Source organism: Loxodonta africana, chromosome 16 (genome assembly GCF_030014295.1).
Source record: "Loxodonta africana isolate mLoxAfr1 chromosome 16, mLoxAfr1.hap2, whole genome shotgun sequence".
Taxonomy (NCBI): domain Eukaryota; kingdom Metazoa; phylum Chordata; class Mammalia; order Proboscidea; family Elephantidae; genus Loxodonta; species Loxodonta africana.
In genome coordinates this window covers 83,608,179-83,632,663 of record NC_087357.1, presented here as the reverse complement: position 1 = coordinate 83,632,663, position 24,485 = coordinate 83,608,179, and the positions used below count along the sequence as shown (strand labels likewise).

The following is a 24,485-nucleotide window of genomic DNA, read 5'->3' as shown; positions in this document are numbered from 1 at the left end:
GACTCGTTTTTGTATCCTGGTCCCCATCCCCCCACAGTCCTACCCCCTTGGTTAGCTCTCTGCATGCCCTCCTATTGGCACCTTGGTGTCCCGGGCCACTGTTCCTGACAGTCCTCCCAGCAAGTCTCTGATTGAGGTCAGTCCCACTTTTCAATCACATGGCAATGGGGTGACGTGTGGAGGGGAGTCGTTGCCACCACAGACTCAGAGGCTCAAGTCTCAGTTTGTGCCTTCAGAAAAAAAAAAAAAAAATCAGTCCCTTTTCCTTGGTGACCCCCCTCCTATTCCAAGACATCTTAATGTAAACCTCATATACTTTTGAGTCTTCTACCCTTTATCAGGGAGCCCTGGTGGCACAGTGGTTAAGAGCTAAGGCTGCTAACCAAAAGGTTGGCAGTTCAAATCCACCAGATGCTCCTTGGAAACTCTATGAGGCAGTTTTATACTCTCCTGTAGGGTCGCTATGAGTCAGAATCAACTCGATGGCAATGGGTTTACCCTTGATCAGAGGACTTAGCTGACAGTGGAAGTAGAGGCCACCCATGGGGGGCATTGCCTCGGTACCCTGCCCTGCGCCACCTTTCTGCCTGGGACCTTCCTCACGACCTGTTCTGCACTGTCAGTGGAAGAGGGCTAATTTCCAAGACTGGTTTCTTCCCCTGGCATTTTGATTCCTTCTACTACTTTCCCAAGTGACCTCACCTTGTTGTTATCCCCCCTTTCTTCCTTATTTTCTTTATTTCTTCTGTATCTGCTTTTCTATTGATTCTTTCTTCGTAGACCGTAAGTATTTTCAACTGTGTCCCACCTAAAACCAAAAGCTGCCTCTTCACTCACACTCTTGACCAATGACTACCCTCTTCACCACTCTTACGTCCTTTCTTGGCCAAATTTCTTAAGGCATGTATGTTCTGTGTACAAAGTTTTCACCATCTCACACCAAACCTAAGTCTTCAGTAGCTCCCTGTTCATGAAAGGTTAGGTCTCAAGCCCATCACTAGCAAGCAAGACCTTCCATGATTGGGCCACTGCCTTTTCTCCTCAGCCCATCTTCACCACTCACCTGCCCTTTTTGCTGTGACTATCTGGAACTACCTTCCCAATAAGACCAGCTAATTTGTACTTGCCTTCCCTGTGCCCGTACCAATACCTTCGTACCTTCATCTCCCACCTTCATCTGCTTGGTGGGTGTCTCTTCCTTCAATATTCAGCTCAGGTGCTATCTCCTGGCTTAGACCTCCTAGACAGAGAGGGATAATTTCCTCTTTTGTAGCTCAGCATATCTTTCACCTCGTTTGGCATTGCCATGTTTACAAGTTTGCCTCCCTCCTTAGATACTGAATACCTCAAGAACTGACCGCACCTTTTGCTCACTCTCCTTGGCACCTGTCAAATAGCAGACTCAGAAGTAGTTTCCTGGTCTTAGTTGAGTCCATTTAAAGTGAACTGAACTGAAATAAGGGAGGGGCATGGCTTTGAAAATAGAAAGGTAAAAATTCACCTCTGTTGCATAACCTTATGTTTGATAGATGTAAATCTTGATATATGCTAATAGCATTATATATTATACTTCAAATAAAATTAATATATTCCGCCAAGCTCATTTTATTTCTCCGAGAAAACATGGTAGGAAACAGACATTTGGTGAATGTTAGGACCTGTGATAGATGTTTTACCTATTTTATTTCACCTGGTATTTATAATAATCCCATGGGGTAGATAATGCAATTTTCATTTCACAGAGAAGGAAACGGAGCTGCCAAGAGTCTGAAAGCTTGCCAGAGCCCAGGCATGAAAGAAGCCAAATCAGGTCACACTGAGTCTAAACCCCTGCACTCTGCACTGCACTCCCACGTTGTCCTCAGAAACCTTTGGATTCTTCATATGTCTTACATGATATCATTTATTAAAATTCACTGAACTTGCTTAGGACATGGAGTACTTGTGATGTCAGACCAAAAGAACCAAACCTGGTGCCGGGTGCTGCTGGGTCTTCAGCTCACTCTTAAAACCAGTTGCCATGGAGTTGACTCGGACTCATGGCGACCCTGTATGTGTCAGAGTAGAACTGTGCTCCATAGAGTTTTCAATGGCCAATTTTTCAGAAGTAGATTGCCAGGCCTTCTGAGGTGCCTCTGGGTGGATTTGTACCTCCAGCCTTTAAGTTAGCAGCTGAGCATGTAGACTGTTTGCACCACTCAGAGACTCCTAGCTCCTTCTTAAAAAAACAACCCCTTGCTGTCGAGTTGATTCCGACTCATGGCGACCCTATAAGACAGAGTAGAGCTGCCCCATAGTGTTTCCAAGGAGCACTTGGTGGGTTTGAACTGCCGACCTTTTTGGTTAGCACTTAACCACTACGCCACCAGGGTTTCCACCTCCTTCTTAGAAATGTATATATATCCCTATGCAACAGCTACTGGGCTTGAATTCTCCATGAGGACCAACCACCACAGCTGCTTCTACTCTGTTCTGCCCTTCTCCTGGGTGCCCCAGGGAGATGAGAGGCAGTGCCTGTGAAAACTGGTCCCTTGGTATATAACCACAGGCTTTCTTTGCCCCCTTCTTCTCCTTCAGGACAGCCTCGAGGCCATGACTCAGTGGCTACTGCAGAAGCACTACAGGGAAGAGGTCCTCCGGGCTGGCCTGTGCTTGGAAGGTGCCCTACTGCTTCTGGAAATGCTGAAAGCCACCATGAACCAGGTGAGATCCTGTTCTCTACACACACCCAAGGAAGAGCAGTCAGAAGAGTGGCCTTGCCTTTTCCCAGATGCTCTCACGTGATGCTGTCAATTAGCATCACTGGTCTGACCCTTTGATAGAAGAGGCAAGATGAATCCTAGCGATGACTTAGATATGCAAGGGGAATCCCAGCTTCTTCGTCCCCAGTGAGTTTATGCTGTCTTGCTGGGAGATAACTGTTTTCCATTTGTTAAAGCATTTGGCTTTCTCCACTGAGACACTTAGTGCCTCTAGTCAAAGGAAGCATTTCTGAGCAGCTGTACTAGGTCAGGCACTTCAGGGCAGGTAGAGGAGGAAGAGGGTACTCCTCCCTCAAGGTGCTCACTTCCACTAGGACAGTAAAATGTGACGTAGAAAGTAAAACATGGTGCTGAGAAGAGAGGTTGCCACCAACCATCAACATAACCCGGAGTGGTTTTCGGAATGGATAGCATTTGATCTGAGCCTTCCAGGTCCGTTAGAGGTGGGTGGAGTGGCATTTCAGACATGGAGGTGTGTGTGTTGTATGTCTTTATGTCTGCGAGGTGGGACAAAGGCCATGTGGGTCCATGAACAGGAGTAACTGTCATCCAGGTCAACAAGAACTTCAATGAAAGGCTGAAGAATTCCGACTTCATTCCGTAGGCACCAAAGACAATTGGAGGCTTGATTGCGTATGGAGAAACTTTACTGCTTTTGTAAAGTGATACATGATTATTTAAAAAATTTAAACAAAAGAGATAAGTAGAAAGTGAAAATCACCTGAGATGCACTCACCTGAAATGACCACTGTGAACTTTAGTGGGATAGCCTACCAGAAAAGATACTTCTCCCAGATTGTACCCCATCATTGGAGAATGAGGCCACATGCCTTTTGTCTTTTTCCCTCAACCTGTTGTGGACATCTGTCCATGTTAATAAACAACGATGTGAATCATCTGATTTACACATGGAAATGTGCGCTGTTTTTCTGTGTTTTCATTTTTATGAAAAGTCTGTCATGAACTTTGTTGTGCACTCATCTTTTTTCTCTTGTTTGATGACCTTATTGGTGCAAATCCTGTGACATAGGACAGCAGGCATAAGTGTATTTCACACCCTTTTGTTTTAGATGCCATCTTGCACAAGAGTGTTGACCCTCACAGTCTTCACAACTTAGCCAAACGGTTCATGAACTTATAGTTGATTTCTTTGCATTAGTTACCATCATTTTCACTGTAAGTCTCAATGGCTTCTGTTAAAGGGCATAGGTTTATTAACCATCTTATTTTATTGTGATTGCCTGTTTATGTCTTTCACCAATTTTTGGGGTGTGTCTGTGTGCATACATGTATATATTTATTTAAATTTGTTTGTAAGAATCCCTTATATTATATATTCTTTATTGTAGCATCTTTTTTTTTTTTTTGGCTTATGTTTTGTTTGTAGTTTACATTTTTATGGAGTTAAATTTATCAATACTTAGCATATGAGGGCACTATGGCAAAGTGCGTCCAGGAGCGGGCTGTAGATCCCCACTTCCTGGGTTCAAATCCCAACTGTACCACTTCCTACATCTCTACCACTTGACCTTAAACAAGTTACAAGTAACTGAGCCCTCTAAGCTTCATATGTATTTACAAAATAGGGATCATACTGATTTCTTTTTCATGGAATTTCTTGGGGGATAGCATAGAACAATTTACATTGTCTAGCACATAATAAGCCCTCAAAAAATTCTAACTAATAGTACTTTAATTATTATGGTTGCTAATTTTGTGACTTGTTTAGAAAGGTCTTTTCCTATTTCAAGATTATAAGCGTATTCACCCATTTTAGGTATTTTTATGGTTTTATATTTTATACTTAAATCATTTATTACAAGTCAGGTAAAAATCTGGCTTATTTTCTTCCTTAGATGTGTAGCCAGTTAGACCATTGTTAAATAATACATCATTTTCCCACCAATTAAGACATTTTTATCATAAGCTAAATTTCTGTATATATACTGTGGTTTACTTTTTTTACCTGTCCTGATAATTGATCGATCTGTTTTTGTACCAACTTTTTAAAAAATTTTATTTTATTTATTGTGCTTTAAGTGTATGTTTACCCATCAATTCAGCCTCTCATACAAAAACTTATATACACCTTGCTGTGTCCTCCTAGCTGCTCTCCCCCTAATTAGACAGCACAGTTCTCCTCTCCACCCTGTATTCCCCATGTCCCTTCAACCAGCTCTTTTCCCCCTCTGCCTTCTCATCTTGCCCCCAGACAGGAGCTGACCACATAGTCTCATGTGTCTCCTTGAGCCAAGAAGCTCAGTCCTCAACAGTATCATTTTATATCTTATAGTCCAGTCTAATCCCTGTCTGAAGAATAGGCTTCGGGAACGGTTCTGGTTTTGGGCTAACAGAAGGCCTGGGGGCCATGACCTCCAGGCTCCCTCTAGTCTCAGACCATTAAGTCTGGTCTTTTTATGAGAATTTGAGGTCTGCATCCCACTGTTCTCCTACTCCATCAGGGCAGTCTTCCATTGCAGCCGAGCACCGTCTAGTTCTTCCAATCTCAGAGTGATGTAGGCTCTGGTTGATGTGGCCCTTTCTGCCTCTTGGGCTCGTATTTACCTTGTGTCTTTGGTGTTCTTCTTTGCTCCAGGTAGGTTAAGACCAATTGATGCATCTTAGATGGCTACTTGCTAGCATTTAAGACCCCAGACGCCGCTCACCAAAGTGGGATGCAGAATGTTTTCTTAATACATTTTGTTACGCCAGTTGACCTAGATGTCCCCTAAAACCATGGTCCCCAGACCCCGGTCCCTGCTACCCTGGCCTTTGAAGTGTTTGGTTGTATTCAGGGAACTTCTTTTCTTTTGGTTCAGTGCAGTTGTGCTGACCTCCCCCGTACCGAGTAGTGTTGTCTTTTCCTTCACCTAAAATAGTTCTTGTCAACTATCTAGTTAGTGAATACCCCCTCCCTCCCTGCTCACCTTTGTAACCATCAAAGAATATTTTCTTCTGTGTTTAAACTATTTCTTGAGTTCTTATAGCAGTGGTTTCATACACTATTTGTCCTTTTGCCACTGACTTATTTCACTCAGCATACTGACTTCCAGATTCCTCCGTGTTATGTTTCACAGATTCATCATTGTTCTTAATCATTGCAGTGTTCCATTATGTGAATATACCATAATCTATTTGTCCATTCATCTGTTGATGGGCACCTCGGTTGCTTCCACCTTTTTGCTATTGTAAACAGTGCTGCAATGAACATGGGTGTGCATATATCTGTTTGTGTAAAGGCTTTTATTTCTCTAGGATATATTCCAATGACTGAGATTGCTGGATCGTATGGTATTTCTAGTCCTAGTTTTTTAAGGAAGCGCCAAATTGATTTCCAATGTGGTGTACCATTTTACATTCCCACCAGCAGTGTATAAATATTCCAGTCTTTCCACAACCTCTCCAACATTTATTATTTTGTGTTTTTTGGATTAATGCCAGCCTTGTTGGAGTGAGATGGAGTCGCAATGTAGTTTTGATTTGCATTTCTCTAATGGCTAATGATCGTGAGCATTTCCTCAGGTATCTGTTAGCCACCTGAATATCTTCTTTGGTGAAGTGCCTGTTCATATCCTTTGCCCGTTTTTTAATTGGGGTCTTTGCATTTTGTTGTTGAGTTTTTGCAGTATCATATAGATTTTAGAGATCAGATGCTGATTGGGTTTGTCCTAGCCCAAAACTTTTTCCCATTCTGTAGGTAATCTTTTTACACTTTTGGTGAAGTCTTTGGATGAGCATAAGTGTTTGATTTTTGGGAGCTCCCAGTCATCTAGTTTCTTTTCTGATGTTTGTGCATTGTTAGTAATGTTTTGTATACTGTTTATACCATCCATTCGGGCTCCTATCATTGTCTCTATTTTTTTTTACTACGAACTTTATTGTTTTAGATTTTATATTTAGGTCTTTGATCCATTTTGAGTTAGTTTTCATGCCTGATGTGAGGTATGGGTCTTGTTTCATTTTTTTGCAGATGGATATCCAGTTATGCCAGCACTATTTGTTAAAGAGACAGTCTTTTCCCCATTTAATGGATTTTGGGCCTTTGTCAAATATCAGCTGCTCATAGATGGATGGATTTATGTCTGAATTCTCAATTCTGTTCCATTGGTTTATGTATCTGTTGTACCAATAACAGGCTGCTTTGACTACTGTGGCGGTATAATACGTTCTAAAATCAGGTAGTGTGAGACCTCCCACTTCATTCTTTTTTTCAGTAATGCTTCATTATCCAGAGACTCTTTCTCTCCCATATGAAGTTGGTGATTTGTTTCTCCATCTTATTAAAAAATATCATTGGAATTTGTATCAGGATTGCATTGTATCTATAGATCATTTTGGGTAGAGTAGACATTTTTACAATATTGAGTCTTCCTATGCATGAGCAAGGTATGTTTTTTCCACTTATGTAGGTCTCTTTTGATTTCTTGTAGCAGAGTCATGTAGTTTTCTTCGTGTACATCTTTTACTTCTCTGGTTAGATTTATTCTTAAGTATTTTATCTTCTTGGGGGCTACTGTAAACGCTATTGATTTGGTGATTTCCTCTTCAAAATTCTCTGTTGGTGTAGAGGAATCCAACTGATTTTTGCATGTTTATCTTCTATCCTGATACTCTGCTGAACTCTTCTATTAGTTTCAGTAGTTTTCTTGAGGATTCTTTAGGGTTTTCTGTGTATAAGATCATGTCATCTGCAAATAGAGATACTTTTACTTCCTTGCCAATTTAGATGCCATTTATTTCTTTATCTAGCCTAATTGCTCTGGCTAGGACCTCCAGCACAGTGTTAAGTAAGAATGGTGATAAAGGGCATCCTTGTCTGGTTCCTGTTCTCAGGGGGAATGCTTTCATACTCTCTCCATTTAGGATGATGTTGGCTGTTGGCTTTGTATCAATGCCCTTTATTATGTTGAGGAATTTTCCTTCTATTCCTATTTTGCTGAGAGTTTTTTTTATCATGAATAGGTGTTAGACTTTGTCAAGTGCCTTTTCTGCATCAATTGATAAGATCACCTGGTTCTTGTCTTTTGTTTTATTTATATGATGGATTATATTAATTGTTTTTCTAATGTTGAACCATCCCTGCATACCTGGTATGAATCCCACTTGGTCATGGTGAATTATTTTTTCGGTATGTTGTTGAACTCTATTGGCTAGAATTTTGTTGAGTATTTTTGCATCTAAGTTCATGAGGGATATAAGTCTATAATTTTCTTTTTTGTGCTGTCTTTACCTGGTTTTGGTATCAGTGTTATGGTGGCTTTATAGAACGAGCTTGGGAGTATTCCATCCTTTTCTAAGCTCTGAAATACCTTTAATAGAAGTGGTGTTATCTCTTCTCTGAAAGTTTGGTAGAGTTCTCCATTGAAGCTGTCAGGGCCAGGGCTATTTTTAGGGGGGAGCTTTTGAATTACCTTTTCAATCTCTTCTTTTGCTATGGGTTTATTTACTTGTTCTACCTCTGTTTGTGTTAATTTAAGTAGGTATTGTGTTTCTAGAAATTCATCCATTTCTTATAGATTTTCAAATTTGTTAAGAGTACAGTTTTTCATAGTAATCAGATATGATTCTTTTAATTTTAGTTGGGTGTGTTGTGATATTGCCCATCTCATTTCGTGTTTGAGTTATGTGCTTCCTCTTCCGTTTTTCTTTTGTCAGTTTGGCTAGTGGTTTATCAACTTTGTTGATCTTTTCAAAGAACCAGCTTTTGATCTTGTTAATTTTTTCATTTGTTTTTCTGTTCTCTATTTCATTTAATTCTGCTTTAATTTTTATTATTTGCTTTCTTCTGGTTCCTTTTGTTGCTCTCTTTCTATTTGTTCAAGTTGTAGGGATAACTCTTTGATTTTGGCCCTTTCTTCTTTTTGTATGTGGCATTTATTGATATAAATTGACCTCTGAGCACTGCTTTAGCTGTGTCCCAAAGGTTCTGATAGGAAGTATTTTCTTTCTCATTTGATTCTATGAATTTCTTTATTCCATCCTTAATTTCTTCTATAACCCAGCCATTTTCAAGCGAGATATTGTTTAGTTTCTAAGTGTTTGATTTCTTTTCCCTGCTTTTTCTGTTATTGATTTCTACTTTTATGGCTTCGTGGTTAGAGAAGGTGCTTTGTAATATTTCGATGTTTTGGATTCTGTTAAGGCTTGCCTTATGACCTAATATGTGGTCTGTTCTGGAGAAGTTCCATGTGTGCTGGAAAAGAAAGTATACTTGTCTGCTTTTGGGTCAAGTGTTCTGTATATGACTATGAGGTCAAGTTGGTTGATTGTGGCTTTTAAATCTTCCATGTCTTTATTCAGCTTCTTTCTGGTTGTCCTGTCCTTCACCCAAAGTGGTTTGTTGAAGTCTCCTACTATTATTGTGGAGCTGTCTATCTCACTTTTCAGTGCCGATAGAGTTTGTTTTATGTATCTTGCAGCCCTGTCATTGGGTGCATAAATATTTAATATGGTTATATCCTCCTGGTATATTTTCCCTTTAATCATTATATAGTGTCCTTCTTTATCCTTTGTGGTAGATTTTACTTTAAAGTCTATTTTGTTTGAAATTAATATTGCCACTCCTGCTCTTTTCTGATTGTTGTTTGCATGATATATTTTTTTCCATCCTTTGAGTTTTAGTTTGTGTCTTTATGTCTAAGGTGTGTCTCTTGTAGGCAACTTCTAGATGGATCATGGTTTTTTTTAATCTATTGCGCCACTCTCTGTCTCTTTATTGGTGCATTTGGTTCATTTACATTCAGCCTAATTATGGATAGGTATGAGTTTTTTTTTTTAATGAGTTTAGTGCTGTCATTTTGATGTCTTTTTGTGTGTCGTTGACAGTATCTTTTTTCCACATAATTTTTTGTGCTGAGTAGTTTTTCTTTACATATTGTCTTTTTCTCTTTTTCATTGTTGTTGATTTTGTTTTTGCTGAGTTTTTGTTGTATTTTATTTTGATGTGTAGGATTGTTAGTCTTCTTTGTGGCTACCTTATTGCTTACCCAATTTAAACCAGACTTTTATCTCTTTATATCATCTTGACTTTCTCTCCATATGAAAGATCTATGACTGCATTTTTTAGTCCCTCTTCATTGATTTAATGTCATCTTTTATGTAATGACATTGCTGTTCCCTCTTTTGATTTTTTTTTTGGTCTTGATTAATTTTTGTAATTTCCCAATCTGGATTGCTATCTTGTTGCTCTGTCCTGTTTTCTAGTCTGGGGTTGTTATCTAATGTTATTGATTTTCTGACCAGAGAACTCCCTTTAGTGTTTCTTGTAGTTTTGGTTTGGTTTTTGCAAATTCCCTAAACTTTTATGTGGAAATGTCCTAATTTCACCTTAATATTTGAGAGACAGTTTTGCTGGATATATGATTCTTGGCTGCAATTTTTTCCTTCAAGGCTTTACATATGCATCCTGTTGCCTTTGTGCCTGCATGGTTTCTGCCGAGAATAGTTTGAGCATATTCTTATTCACTCTCTTTTGTGGGTGACTTTTCATTTATCTTCAGCCACTCTTAAAATTCTCTCTTTAACCTTGGTTTTGGCAAGTTTGATTATAATATGTCTTGGTGACTTTCTTTTGGGATCTACCTTATGTGGGGTTTGATGAGCATCTTGGATAGATTATCTTCTCATCTTTCATAACATCAGGGAACTTTTCTACTAACAAATCTTCAATAAACCTGTATTTTGTGTTCTCCATCCCTGTTCAGGCACTCCAATCACTCCTAGGTTGTTTCTCTTGATAGAGTCCCACATGATTCTTAGGATTTCTTCGTTTTTTTTAATTCTTTTGTCTGGTTTTTCTTTGAATATTTTGGTGCCAGGTGTTTTGTCCTCAATCTCACCAATTCTGACTTCTCTTTCTACAAGTCTGCTCCTCTGACTTTCTATTGAGGTGTGTAATTCTGAAATTTTATCGTTAATTTTCTAAACTTCTGATTGCTGCCTCTCTATGGGTTCTTACAGCATATTAAATTTGTCATTATGGTCTTGAATAACCTTTTTAATTTCCTTGACTGCTTTATCTGTGCGTTCCTTGACTTGTTCTTCATTTTGCCTGATCTCCTTCTTGATCTTTTGAAGAATCCTGCATATTAATCTTTCGTATTCTACCTCTGGTAATTCCAGAAATATTTCTTCATCCGGAAGATTCCTTGATTCTTTGTTTTGGGAGTTAGTTGAAGCGATCATGGTCTGCTTCTTTAAGTGATTTGATATGGACTGTTGTCTCCGAGCCATCTATTAGTTATTGTAGTAATTTATTTTATGTTTGCTTACTGTGTCCTAGCTTCTTGCTTTGTTTTGTTTTGATATGCCCAAATAGACTGCTTGAGGGCACTAGCCTGAGTATTTGCACCTTTGAAGCTCTAATGTCCTGTTGCCAGATGGATAGAGCTGTTACCAGGTGTATGAGCCTAGGAGTCCATTCACTTTTCTTGTGTGAATTCAGCTCAGGTGTCCAGGTAGTTGGTCACCAAGTGTGTGGTGCAGGCTGTCTCCTATATTCTTAGAGGAGCAGGGGTGATTGGTGTAGGCCCAGGTATCTGGTTGTAGTAGGGGGTAATGCTCTGAGCAAGGCAGGAGGCTGACAACCATCCCTTGAATGTCTGTGAGGAAAATGTGTCCCTGTTTCCTAGAGCACACAAGTGGGTGGGTTCTGCAGCCAGACCATGGGCACCTAATGCTTTTGGCTGTAAGGACTGGGAGGCAAAACTTATCCTTGGACCTCTGTTGCTGGTGGCTAAGTGATGTGGGTGGAGTCATCAGTCCTTAGGCCCCTGATGTGGGTAGATGAAGACCCTGCTTAATAGGCAGAGTGGTGTCAAATGTCGACACCCCCGCCCCCCGCCTCTCCACCACACAGCTGAAGCAGTTGAAGTCAGATCTCAGGCATATACACTGCTGCAGTCTGCCAACAAGGGCCTAAGCTGCTGAAATAGGCCTACACAGGTCCATGCAGGGGGGAAAGGTATTCAAAGTCCACGGGCCATTTATGCCTGGACAGGAGCCACTTCTGTCCTAAGCTCCCCATGTTAGTAGGGCTGGCAGATTATCTTTTCCCCCAGTTGTGAATTTATTCCTTCTCCAAGGCCAGCAGAATGCCTCAGGACACTCAGCAGGACCTATCTCAGTCCCAGAGAAATCAACAGCCACTGAAACTGGCTAGGGGGTGGGGGGCACGATAAGATATACGCAAGTACTTAGCTTTTGCTGAGAGTGCCGTTCTTCTCTGGTTCCAGAGGTGTGAGTAAGCTGTGTGGCTGGCTGCTTCTTCCTGAAGGAAGCTGTGGCCGAATGCTTCTACTAGTCCACCACAGCCACTCCTGGGAATGGTGCCTGAGGCATCCTGGCGATTCAGGTCTGGCAACTCCCCTCTGCTTCTGAACCGTCTCTCCCCCTGCCACTCAGTCCGTTTTCTAACTTTGCCTTTGATGTTTGTTTCACTTGTTTTTTCAGGTCTTTGTTGTAAGAGGGTTCACAGGAAGCGTCTGGCTATTCCACCATCTCGGTCCTGCCTCCTCCCCCATTTTTTTAATTTGTTCCTTCTCCAAGGCCAGGAGAATGGCTCAGCGTGCGCAGCAGAACCTGTCTCAGGCCCAGGGAAGTTGACAGCTACTGAAGCCATCTTGAGGGCTAGGACAGAGGGAGGAGGGATTGGATAAATGGGAGAGAGTTCTTTTGCAAGGGATGCTATTCAATCTGTGTGGTAAATTAGACGCAAGCACTTATCTTTTGCCGAGAGCACTGTTCTTCACTGATTCCAGAGGCGTGAGTAGACTCTGTGCGGCTCGCTCTCTCTCCCTGGGGAAACTGAGCCCCAATCACTACTGCCAGTCCTGCTACAGTCACTGGTCAGGGGATCATGCCTGAGGGGCACCGGTTCCAGCCGAGTCAGGTCTGGCAACTTCTCACCACTTCTGTACCATCTCTCTGTCTCCCTGCTGCTCGGTCCAATTTCCTAACTTTGCCTTTGATGTTCAGGGCTCCCAGCTTGTCATATATATAATCGATTCACTTGTTATTTTGGGTCTTTGTTGGGATCACCAGAAGCATCTGACTGCTCTGTCAACTTGGCCCTGCTTCTTCTCTGTTTTTTGTACCAACTTTTAACTATTGTAACTTTATACTTTCATCTTGTAGGGCAAATCTCCCCTTATTATTCTTCTTTTCCCAAATTATCTGTTGTGCTTAGGATAATTTTTTTTCAAATAAAAACTATGTAGAGGTTTTTGTCGATATTGTATTAATCCTACTGATTAAGGGTAGTTGTCATATATAATATTGGATTTACCCAATAATAAATTCTGTCTCTGCATATGTTTAAGCCCAATTTTTATCACCACTGGTAGAATTTTATGGTTTCTTTCACAAAAGTTCTGTGTATTTTTGTCAATGTTTTAAGACATTGCATAAATTTTGCTAATGCCAACATGACATTTTCTTCATTAAATTTTCTAACACGTAATTGTTTACATGTAGGAAAGCTACTGATTTTTGTATTTGAGCTTTACAACTTATCACTTCGCTGAGCTTCCATTGTATTGATATTATAAATTGTTTCTCTTGGGTTCCAGATATGCAGTCACATATTCTACAAGCAATTATTATTTTATCTTATTCTTACCAAAGTTCACACCATTCATGTCATTATCTTGACTAATTGTTATGGCTAGTGTTTCCTTGAAAATGCTACACAGTATAGGAAGTTGTAGGTGTCTTCATCTTAGTTATGATTCAGTGAAGAAAGTCTGGGTTTCATCATTAGCATGATGGTTTCCGCTGTTTCGATGTATGCATGGGTGTGAGCACAGTACATATCTCTTTGTGTGTATGATTGTGCTAAGGAAGTACACATTTACACTTGTTGCTTTTTTTTTTTTACAAAAATGTGCATTAATTTTTTATTAAATACTCTTTTAGCATATAACTAGATGACCATGTGCTTTTTTTCTTTTAACCATCAGTGAATTACATCTATAGATTTTCTTGCATTCTTGCAAAGAATCTCACTTAGTTACTATGTTCATATTCTTTTAACAAATCTTCCTTATTCTGTTTGAAATATTTTATTTATGACTTTGCATGAAGATTTATAAATGACATAAGGCTGTAGTTTTCCTTCTGTTGTATCTTTTTCAGGTCTTGGTATTAGTTTTGTACTAGATTTGTATTTTCCAAAAGGGCTTTTCTTCTTTATATTCAAGAAGATGTGAAATCTATGACTCTTATGCTGTTTAAATCATTTCTATGAAATTGCATGAATTTCTTCCATAACTATTGGCTCTTTTAAGTTTTTAAGTGTCTTCTTGACCCAATTTAAATAATTCATACTCTAAAAATTTTCTATTTATTAAATTTTCACAAAATGGCCCCTTTTAATTCATTTAATTTTCTGTGTGATTATTTCTCACTCTTAATTTTTCATTTGCATGTTTGTGCTCTCTCTCTACCCTGCCTGTCTTGTTAATTAATGAGCTGAAGACTCATGGATTTATTTAAAGAATCGGCTCTGGGATGTACATATTATTCTCCAGATTGTTTTTCTTGCTATTTCTAAGATTTTGGCATTTTCACTTTTTAAAAAATTATTTTCTAGAATTTCTGCAATTGCATGTTTAAAGAACTTTTTGACTTTAAAATATTCATGTGATTGGACTTTCTAATTTTAACTTATGTTGTCTATTTCTAGTTCTATTTGTCATGACCAGAGCGCATGGCCTCTGCTTTTCCCATCTTTGGGAAATTCATTCATGATTCCATTATAAGCCCAAGTGTCATCAGTTTTTTGGGTGCAGCATAAGGAATCCATTACCTAGCTTATCATTTAACGTTTCTAAAAATAAAGCAAATAAAAGGAATGGCGAGGAAGCATTTAAAATAAAGAAAATATACAATATGCCGAGAGTTGTAAAAAACTAAGAACAAATATTTATATTTTAACAAGAAACATAAAAAGGATAAACTTATGTATTAAAAATGTGTTTTCTAGACTGAGTCAGAAACAAGACCCAACCTTTTGGGACCTAAAATATACGTCTACACAAAACTTGAGCGGCTCCAAGATTGGCAGGAAAAGAATAAACAAATACAGCAAAGATAAATACATGATATGAATGCCAGGCAGAGTCAGGTTCAAGGCCAAAGAATTTTTAAACTTTAATAATTTGGTGAAACCCGATGGCGTAGTGGTTAACTACTACAGCTGCTAACCAAAAGGTTGGCAGTTCAGATCCACCAGGCGATCCTTGGAAACTCTATGGGGCAGTTCTATTCTGTCCTTTAGGGTCGCTATAAGTCGGAATTGACTCGACGGCAACGGGTATGGGTATGGGTAATTTGGTACAATGAGGATGTCTGTCCTGAAAGCATCATGTACCAAACGTAGTAGATAAGCATAAAAATATAAAAGCCAAATTCTGGAAGTATAAGAGAAAAAGGCCAAAAATTTAATTGTAATGAATAACTCAAGCATACATTTCTCAGTTTTTTATTTTATTTTTTGGTTTTGGTATTATACCCTGGTCAAGTGCTAGCCACTCTCCTGACCTCTCTCACAATGATTAGTCTGCCTGTTCTTAAACTTCGTATCAGTGGCATCACTCTTTTGTGTCTGGCTTTTATTTCTTTTTTAAAACCAAAGTATTGTTTTATATTTGCTTAGTTTTCTCTGTCCCTATCACCAATTCTTTCCCCAGACTTCTCTTTTTTTTTTTTTTAACTTTACTGTGCTTTAGATGAAAGCTTGTAGCTCAAGTTAGTTTCTCATTAAAAAATTTACATACATATTGTCTTGTGACATCGGTTACATTCTTGAATGTGACAGCACTCTCCCCCTTTCCAGCCTAGGATCCCTGTGTCCATTTGTACAGTTTTCCTGTCCATTTCTGCCTTCTCATCTTGCATTTGGGGAGGAGTTGCACATTTGGCCATGTATAATTGATCAAACTAAGATGCGCGTTCCTTACGTATGTTGTTTGTTTTCCATGCCTGTCTGAGATGGTTAAGCATTTGGTTAAGCATTCGGCTGCTAACCCAAACGTCAGCAGTTTGAATCCACCAGGTGCTCCTTGGAAACCCTATTGGGCAGCTCTGCTCTGTCCTATAAAAAAAAAAAATAATTCAGAATTGACTCATAGGCAGTGGGTTTTTTTTTTTTTTTTTGGTCAGTTCTGAGGAGGGTATCTGGGGGTCACAGGCTCAGGGGCTTCTCCAGTCTCTGTCAGACTAGTAAGTCTTATCTTTTTTTGTGAATTTGAATTTTGTTCTATGTTTTTCTCCAACTCTGCCCGAGACTTTTTTGTGATCCCTGTCAGAGTGGTCAGTGGTGGTAGCTGGGCACCATCTAGTTCTTCTGGCTCAGGCTGGTGGAAACTGTGGTTTATGTGCTCCTTTAGCCCTTTGGGCTAATATTTTCCTTATGTCTTTGGTTTTCTTCATTCTCCTTTGCTCCGTATGGAATGGGACCAATAGATATATCTTAGATGGCTGCTCATAAGCTTTTAAGACCCCAGATGCTACTCACTGAAGTGGAATGTAGAACATTTTCTTTACGAGCTATGTTATGCCAATTGACCTAGATGGCTCCTGAGACTCTGATCTCCAGCCTTCACCCCAGCAACTGTGTCCCTCAAGGTGTTTGGATGTGTCTAGGAAACTTTTATGACTGCCTTTGTCAAGTTATGCTGACTTCCCCTATATTTGTGTGTTGTCTTTTCCTTCACCAAAGTTGACTCTTGTCTACTATGTAATGATTTGCTCTTCCCATCCCCCCCATCCTCATAACCATCAAAGAATGTTTTTTTTCTGTGTGTAAACCTTTTCTTGAGTTTTTATAATAGTGGTCTCATACAGTATTTGGTCTTTTGTGATTGACTTATTTCACTCAGCATAATGCCCTCTAGATTCCCAGACCCATCCATGTTGTTTTGAGGATTCGTCATTGTTCTTTATCACGGTGTAGTATTCCAGTGTGTATATGTACCATAATTTGTTTATCCATTCATCCATTGATGGGTACTTAGATTGTCTTCATCTTTTTGCTGTTGTGAATAGTGCTGCAGTGAACATGGGTGTGCATGTGTCTATTCGTGCAATGGCTCTTATGTCTCTAGGATATATTCCTAGCAGTGGAATTGCTGAATCTTATGATATTTCTATTTCTAGCTTTTTAAGGAGGCCCATATTAATTTCCATAGTGGTTGTACGATTTTACATTCCCACTAGCAATGCATAAGAGCTCCAATCTCCATGTAACCTAGCCAACATTTTTTTTTTTTTCATTAATGCCAGTACTGTCTGGGTGAAATGGTATCTCGTTGTAGTTTTGATTTGCATTTTTCTAATGGCTAATGATTGCAAGCATTTCCTCATGTGTCTGTTAGCTGCCTGAATGTCTTCTTTGGTGAAGTGCCTGTTCATATCCTTTGCCCATTTTTTAATTGGACGCTTTGTTGTTGAGGTGTTGAAGTATTTTGTAGGTTTTAGAGATTGGACCTTTTCCAGATATGGTGTAGTCAAAATTTTTTTCCCAGGTTGTAGGTTCTCTTTTTACTCTTCTGGTGAGCCTTTGATGAGCATAAAAGTTTAATTTCTAGGAGCTCCCAGTTATCTAGTTTCTTTTCTGGTGTTTCTCAATTGTGAGTTATGGTTTGTATTCTATTTATGCTATATATTAGATCCCCAGCATTTTGCCTATTTTTTTTCTTCCATGATCTTTATTGTTTTAGGTTTCACATTTAGGTGTGAGGTATGGATCCTGTTTCATTTTTTTACAGATAGACATACATTTATGCCAGTGCCATTGTTAAAGAGACTGCCTTTTCCTCATTTAACGGACTTTGGCCCTTTGTCAAATATCAGCTGCCCATAGATGGATGGATTTACATCTGGGTTCTCAACTCTGTTCCACTGGTCTGTGTCTGTTGTACAAGTACCAGGCTGTTTTTACTATTGTGGCTGTATATATATATAAAAAAAAGTAGGTTCTAAAATCAGGTAGTGTGAGGCCTCTGACTTTGTTCTTCTTCAATAATACTTTATTTATCAAGGCCTCTTCCCTTTCCATGTAAAGTTGGTGATTGCTTTTTCCATCTTGTTAATGAATGCCGTTAAAATTTGGATCGGGATTATATTTTATCTGTAGGTCATTTTGGGTAGTATTGACATTTTCACAATGTTGAGTCTTCCTATACATGAGCATGGTGTGTTTTTCCATTTATGTAGGTGTCATGGATTGAATTGTGTCCCCCCAAAAATATGTGTCAACTTGGTTAGGCTATGTTTCCCAGTATTGTGTGGTTGTGCTCAATTTTGTGATTATAATTTTATGCTAAAGAGGATTAGGGTGGGACTGTAACACCAGTGTTACTCAGGTCACCTCCCTGATCCAATATAAAGGGAGCTTTCCTGGGGTGAGGCCTGCACAACCTTTTATCTCTCAAGAGATGAAAGGGAAGCAAGCAGAGAGTTGGGGACCCCTCATACCACCAAGAAAGCAGTGCCAGGATCAGAGCACATCCTTTGGACCCAGGGTCCCTGCACCTGAGAATCTCCCTGACCATGGGAAGATAGAGGACAAAGACCTTGCTCCAGGGCCGACAGAGAGAGAAAGCCTTCCCCTGGAGATGACGCACTGAATTTGGACTTTTAGCCTACTTTACTGTGAGAGAATAAATTTCTCTTTGTTAAAGCCATCCACTTGTGGTATTTTTGTTACAGCAGTATTAGATGACTAAGACAGTAGGTCTCTTTTGGTTTCTTGCAGTAGTGTTTCGTAGTTTTCTTTGTATAGGTATTTTACATCCCTGGTTAGATTTATTCCTAAGTATTTTATCTTCTTGGAGTCTATTGTAAATGAACATTGATTTCCTGATTTTCTTTTCGAGGTTTTCTTTGTTGGGAAGAGGAATCCAACTGATTTTTGTATGTTAATCTTGTATCATGCCACTTTGATGAAATCTATTAGTTTCAGTAGGTTTCTGGCAGATTCTTTGGGATTTCCTATGTATAGGAGCATATTACCTGTGAATAGGAATAATTTTACCTCTTCCTTACCAATCTGGATGAACTTTATTTCTTTTTCTTGCCTTATTGCTGTAGGTGGGATTTCCAAGCATGATGTTGATTAAGAGTGGTGATAAAGGGTACCCTTGGCTGGTTCCTGTTTTTGAGGGGAATGTTTCCAGTCTCTCGCCATTTAAAATGATATTGGCTGTTTCTTTTTATATAAATGCCCTTTATTATGTCAAGGAATTCCCTTTCTATTCCTATTTTCTGGGAGTTTTTATCAGGAATGAGTTTGGACTTTGTCAAATGCCTTTTCTGCATCAATTGAGATGAGCATATGATTCTTTTATTTATGTAGTGGATTGTATTGATCAGTTTTCAAATGTTGAACTGTCCTTACATACCTGGTATGAATTGCACTTGACTGCGGTGTATTATTATTTTGATATGCTGTTGAATTCTATTGGCTAGAATTTTTTGAGAATTTTTGCATCTATATTCATGAGGGAAACCCTGGTGGTGTAGTGGTTAAGTGCTACAGCTGCTAACCAGAAGGTTGGCACTTCAAATCCACCAGGCACTCCTTGGAAACTCTACAGGGCAGTTCTATAGTGTCGTTCGCTATGAGTCAGAATCGACTCGACGGCAGTGGGTGGATTTTATATTCATGAGGGATATTGGTCTGCAGTTTTGTTTTTTTTATGTGGTGTCTTTGCCTGGCTTTGGTATCAGGATTATGCTGGCTTCATAGAATGAATTCGGGAGTATTCCTTCCTTTTCTATTCTCTGAAATAGTTTGAGTAATATTGATTTTAGCTCTTCTCTGAAAGTTTGGTAGAATTCTCCAGTGAAGCCATCTGGGCCAGGACTTTTTGTTGTTGGGAGTTTTTTTTTTTACTACCTCTTCAATCTCGTCTCTTGTTATGGGCCTGTTTAGTTTTCTATACCAGTTTTTCTTAGTTTAGGTATGTAGTGTGTTTCTAGAAATTTGTCCATTTTCTCTAGGTTTTCAAATTTGTTGGAGTACAATTATTCGTAGCATTTTGTTTTCATCTTTTCATGTCAGCTTATTCTGTTGTAATATTTCCCATCTCATTTCTTTTTTGAGTTATTTGCTCCCTCTCCTGTTTTTCTTTTGTCAAATTGGCCAGCGATTTTTAGATTTTGTTGATCTTTTCGAAGAACTAACTTCTGGTCTTGTTGATTCTTTCTATTATTTTTCTGTTCTTTATTTAATTTTTTTCCTGTTCTAATCTTTATTTCCTTTCTTCTGGTGCTTGAGGGCTTCTTTTGCTGCTCTTTTTCTATTTGTTTGACTTGTAGGGTTAATGTTCTGATTTTGGCCTTTCTTCTTTTTTATTTGTGCATTCATTGCTATAAATTGATCTCTAAGCACTGCTTCTGCTGTGTCCCAAAGGTTTTGGTAAGATGTGTTTCCATTCTCACTTGATTCTACGAATTTTTAAACTCCATCCTTGATTTTTTTCTATTACCTGTAGTTTTTAAGCAAGGTATTGTTCAATTTCCATGTATTTGATTTTTTTCCTTGCTGTTTCTGCTATTGATTTCTGCTTTTATATGGCATTATGATCAAAGAAGATGTTTTGTATTATTTTGATGTTTTGGATTTTGTTGAGGCTTGCTTTGTGGCCTAAAATGTGGTCTATTCTGGAGAAGGTTCCATGTGCGGTGGAAAAGAATGTATACTTTGCTGTTGTTGGGTGGAGTGTTCTGTGTATGTCTATGAGTTCTAGTTGGTTGATTGTAGCATTTTGACCTTCTGTATCTTAATTGACTTTATTTCTAGATGTTCTGTCCTTTACCAAAAGTGGTGTGTTGAAGTCTCCTACTATTACTGTGGAACTGTCTATTTCTCTTTTCAATGCTGTTAGAGTTTGTTTTATGTATTTTGGAGCCCTGTCACTGGGTGCATATGTATTTATTACGGTTACATCTTCCTGGTGTATTGACTCTTTAATCATTGTATAGTGTCCTTCCTTATTCTTTATGATGGATTTTGCTTTAAATCTATTTTATCGCAGATTAATTTTGTCACTTCTGCTCTTTTTTGATTATCGTTTGCTTGATATATTTTTCCATCCTTTGAGTTTTAGTTTGTTTATGTCTTTGTGTCTAATGTGTGTCTCTTTTAGACAGCATATAGATGGATCGTGTTTTTTTTAATCCATTCTGCCGCTCTCTGTCTCTTTACTGTTATACTTAAGCCATTTACATTCTGTGTAGTTATCCACAGGTATGAGTTTACTGCTGTCTTTTTGTCGTTGTTGATTTTTTTTGTGGTGTTAGTGGTTTCTTTGTAGTGTTTAATTTTCTTTTCTGAGTTTTTTTCTTTATTCTTTTGTTATTGTTTATTTTGTATTTATCAAGTCCTTATGTTTTTCTTTTTTTTTTTTTTTTTTTTTTTGATGTGTAGGTTTCTTGGCTTCCTTTACAAAAAAAAAAAAAAACAAAACAGTTACCTTGAAATTTACCTTTATTTTCCTAAGTTTAAACCGGTCTTTTATTTCTTGGTGTCACCTTGACTTCCTCTTCATATGGAAGCTCTGTATACTGTTTATTCCCTCTTTTCTGTTTTGATGTTGTCATTGCTTACATATTGACACCTCTGGTTCCCTATTTTTAGTCTTTTAGCTTTGTTTTATTTTTGAGAATTCTTAATCTGGGTTGCTATCTGGTTGCTCTGCCCTGTGTCCTAATCTTGATTTGTTGTCTAATGTTGTTGGTTCTCTAGCCAGAGGACTCCCTTTAATATTTTTTGTAATTTTGGTCTGGTTTTTAACATATTCCATTAATTTCTGTTTCTCTGGAAATGTCCTAATTTCACTGTTGTATCTGAGAGAGAATTTTGCTGGATATATAATTTTTGGCTGGCAGCTTTTTTCCTTCAAGGCTTTATATATGTCATCCCATTGCCTTCTTGCCTGCATGATTTCTGCTGAGTAGTCAGAGCTTAGTGTTATTATCTTTCCTTTGTAAGTGACTTTTCATTTTTTCCATAGTTGCTCGTAGGATTCTTTCTTTGTCTTTGGGTTTGGCAAGTTTGATTATGATATGTCTTGGTGACTTTCTTTTGGGGCTATCCTGCGTAGGTTTCATTGAGCTTCTTGGATGGATATCTTCTCATCTTTCATGATATTAGGGAGGTTTCTGTCAGTAAACCTTGAACAATTCTCTCTGTGATTTCCATTATTCCCCTTTTCCCCACTGTTCTGGGACTCTGATCACACATAAGTTTTTCTTTTTGACAGTGTTCCACATAATTCTTAGGCTTTCTTCATTTTTCTTCATTCTTTTTTATGATTTTTCCTAAATCAAATTGGTATCAAGGGATTTGTCTTCAAGCTCACTAATTCTGACTTCCATTGCCTCAATTCTGCTCCTATGTCCTTCTATTGAGTTGTCTAATTCTGAAATTTTATTGTTAGTGTTTTTAATTTCTAGGTGCTATTTTTGTATGTTTTCTAGTAGCCTATTTATTCTGTCATTTTGTTCTTGTATTGTTTTCCTGAATTCTTCTGTTGCTTTGTCTCTGTTTTCCTGGGTTTTGTTTGTGTTTTCCTTGATCTCTTTCTTGATGTCTTGGAGAGCTCTGTCTTTTGAATTCTTTATCAGGTAGTACCATTACCTTATTTCCTTCAGAAGGTTTTCTGGTTCTTTATTTTGGTCACTTCCTGGAACCATCTTGTCCTGTTTCTTCATGTGATTCGATATTGTCTATTGTTTCTGAGGCCTCTAGAAGTTATATTTATTTATCTATTGTATGTTTGTTTACTGAATCCTGAACTTTTGTTTTGATGTACATGAGTAGGCTGGACACGTGTGCTACCCTGATGACTAATCTGACAGCACCGAAGCTCTCACCTCCTGTCTCTGGGTGGCCAGAACAGCGACTAGGTGTATGAGCATGGGTTCCTGTTCGCTGTTCTTATGGGATTGCTGAGGATGTAGGTGGCATTTTGGTGAGGTGATGTATCTGTCCTGATGGTCACCTCGCTGTGGGTGCTGGGGGTGTTCTTCCTGGTCATTGTGTTGTGTGTGCACTCTGCTGCTTACCAAATGGTCGGGGAAAAGGTGTCCAGTTTGTCAGTCACCGGGTGGGTGGTGTGGAGAGTGTTTGGGCAGAGAGGGCTGTGTGGAAGTGTTCAGAGCAGGCACAAGCCTCCAGTTGCAGTAGGGGTGATGTGGTGGCGGGGCAGGGGAGTGGTGAGACAAGGGCCTGTCAACTACCCACGGGTACCTTGTTAGAGGACATGCCACTATCTACTAGAGTGCATTGTGGGGGAGGTTGTGCAACAGTCCTCAGGCGCCTGCTACCATTGGCTGGAGGGATTGGGGGACACCACCAGTCCTCAGGTCCCTGTTGTGGGTAGCTGGATGGAGTGGGCAGCACTGCTGACCCTCAGGCCCCCAGTATGGATGATTGAGCTTCTGTCTTAGGGGGCGGGGTGTTGGTGAATTCCACAGGTCTATAGCTCCCAATTAGCTGCTGCAGGTGAAGTGGGCGTCGGTTAGGAATGCTTCCTACCTTGTCCCAATACGGCCGCACTCTTCCGGCTTGGCCAGTAAGGCACTGGTATGAGTGATCAGAGTGGGTGGAGGGTGGTGCAAGTCCCTGGACCCCCTGCACCAGTGGCTGGCCAAGAGTTCTCAGCTTAAGGGTCGTGGCAGTGTTGAATGCTGCTGGGCTGGTGTGAGAGTAGGGTGGGGAGTGGGACAGGGGAGGGAGTGTTTCTTGGGCTTTGGAGCTCTGATGGGGGGCTGGTGTGCATGTGGTGGGTTGAGTGTATGCACTAAACTTTCGCAGGGCTGGAATCACTCCTGGCTGACTCTAGGGTTGCATGCAGAGTTGCTCCTGCTTAGCTGAACAGGATGGGATGAGTTTCAGGGGGATGCCGCTGCTTGTCTCAATTGTCCACGCTGTGCAGGTTCTGCTAGCAGGATGCCGGCAATGCGTAATTCTCTGTTTCCACTGTTTTTAAACTGTCTCTCCTAACCCTGGTGGCATAGTGGTTAAGTGCTACAGCTGCTAACCAAGAGGTCGGCAGTTCAAATCCGCCAGGCACTCCTTGGAAACTCTATGGGGTAGTTCTACTCTGTCCTATAGGGACGCTATGAGTCGGAATCAACTCGACAGCAGTGGGTTTGGTTTTTTTTGGTTTCCTCCTTCCACTTGTTGCTCAGGCCAATTCTTCATCTTTGTCTTTGATACTTAGGGTCCCTAGAGTGTCATATATATTCTATTCACTTGTTTTTTTGGGGGTCTTTGTTGTTTTTCAGAGGGACAACACAAAGTGTCTGACTACTCCACTTTCTTGGCCCTTTTCCTATGTCTGGCTTCTTTCACTCATCATTGTTTGTGGAATTCACTCATGTTTGTGTGTATCAGTAGTTCATTCTTATTTATTGTGAGTAGTAGCCTATTGTGATAATAAATGACTGTACATTTATCCATTCTGGGTTGTTGCTAGTTTGGAAATATGAATGAAGCTATGAGCATTCTTGTACATATCTCTTGGTGGGTTTATGTATTCCTTTCCTTTGTGTGTACACCCAAAGCAAAATTATAAGTCATAAAGTATACACATGCTTAGGTTTAGTGGATATTGTCAAACAGTTCTCCAAAGTGGATGTGCCCATTTACACTCTCACTAGCAATTATTCCTGGTATATTAAAAGCAGAGGATACCAGAAGGATGTTTACCT

The 24,485-nt window shown here is 39.4% G+C and overlaps 1 protein-coding gene across 12 annotated transcripts in view; it reads left to right on the top strand.

Moving 5' to 3' along the window:
• The window catches only part of WDFY4 (WDFY family member 4), a 415,213-nt gene that overhangs the window by 180,716 nt on the left and 210,012 nt on the right, over positions 1–24,485 (top strand). For all 12 annotated transcript variants that reach the window (XR_010318150.1, XM_064269860.1, XM_064269858.1 and 9 more), the window contains one exon: positions 2,578–2,703. Coding sequence is in view for 11 of the 12 variants with exons in the window: in XM_064269860.1 (XP_064125930.1) it covers positions 2,578–2,703 (126 nt within the window). In the remaining variant the exon portion in view is untranslated. The remainder of the gene's footprint in view (positions 1–2,577; positions 2,704–24,485) is intronic.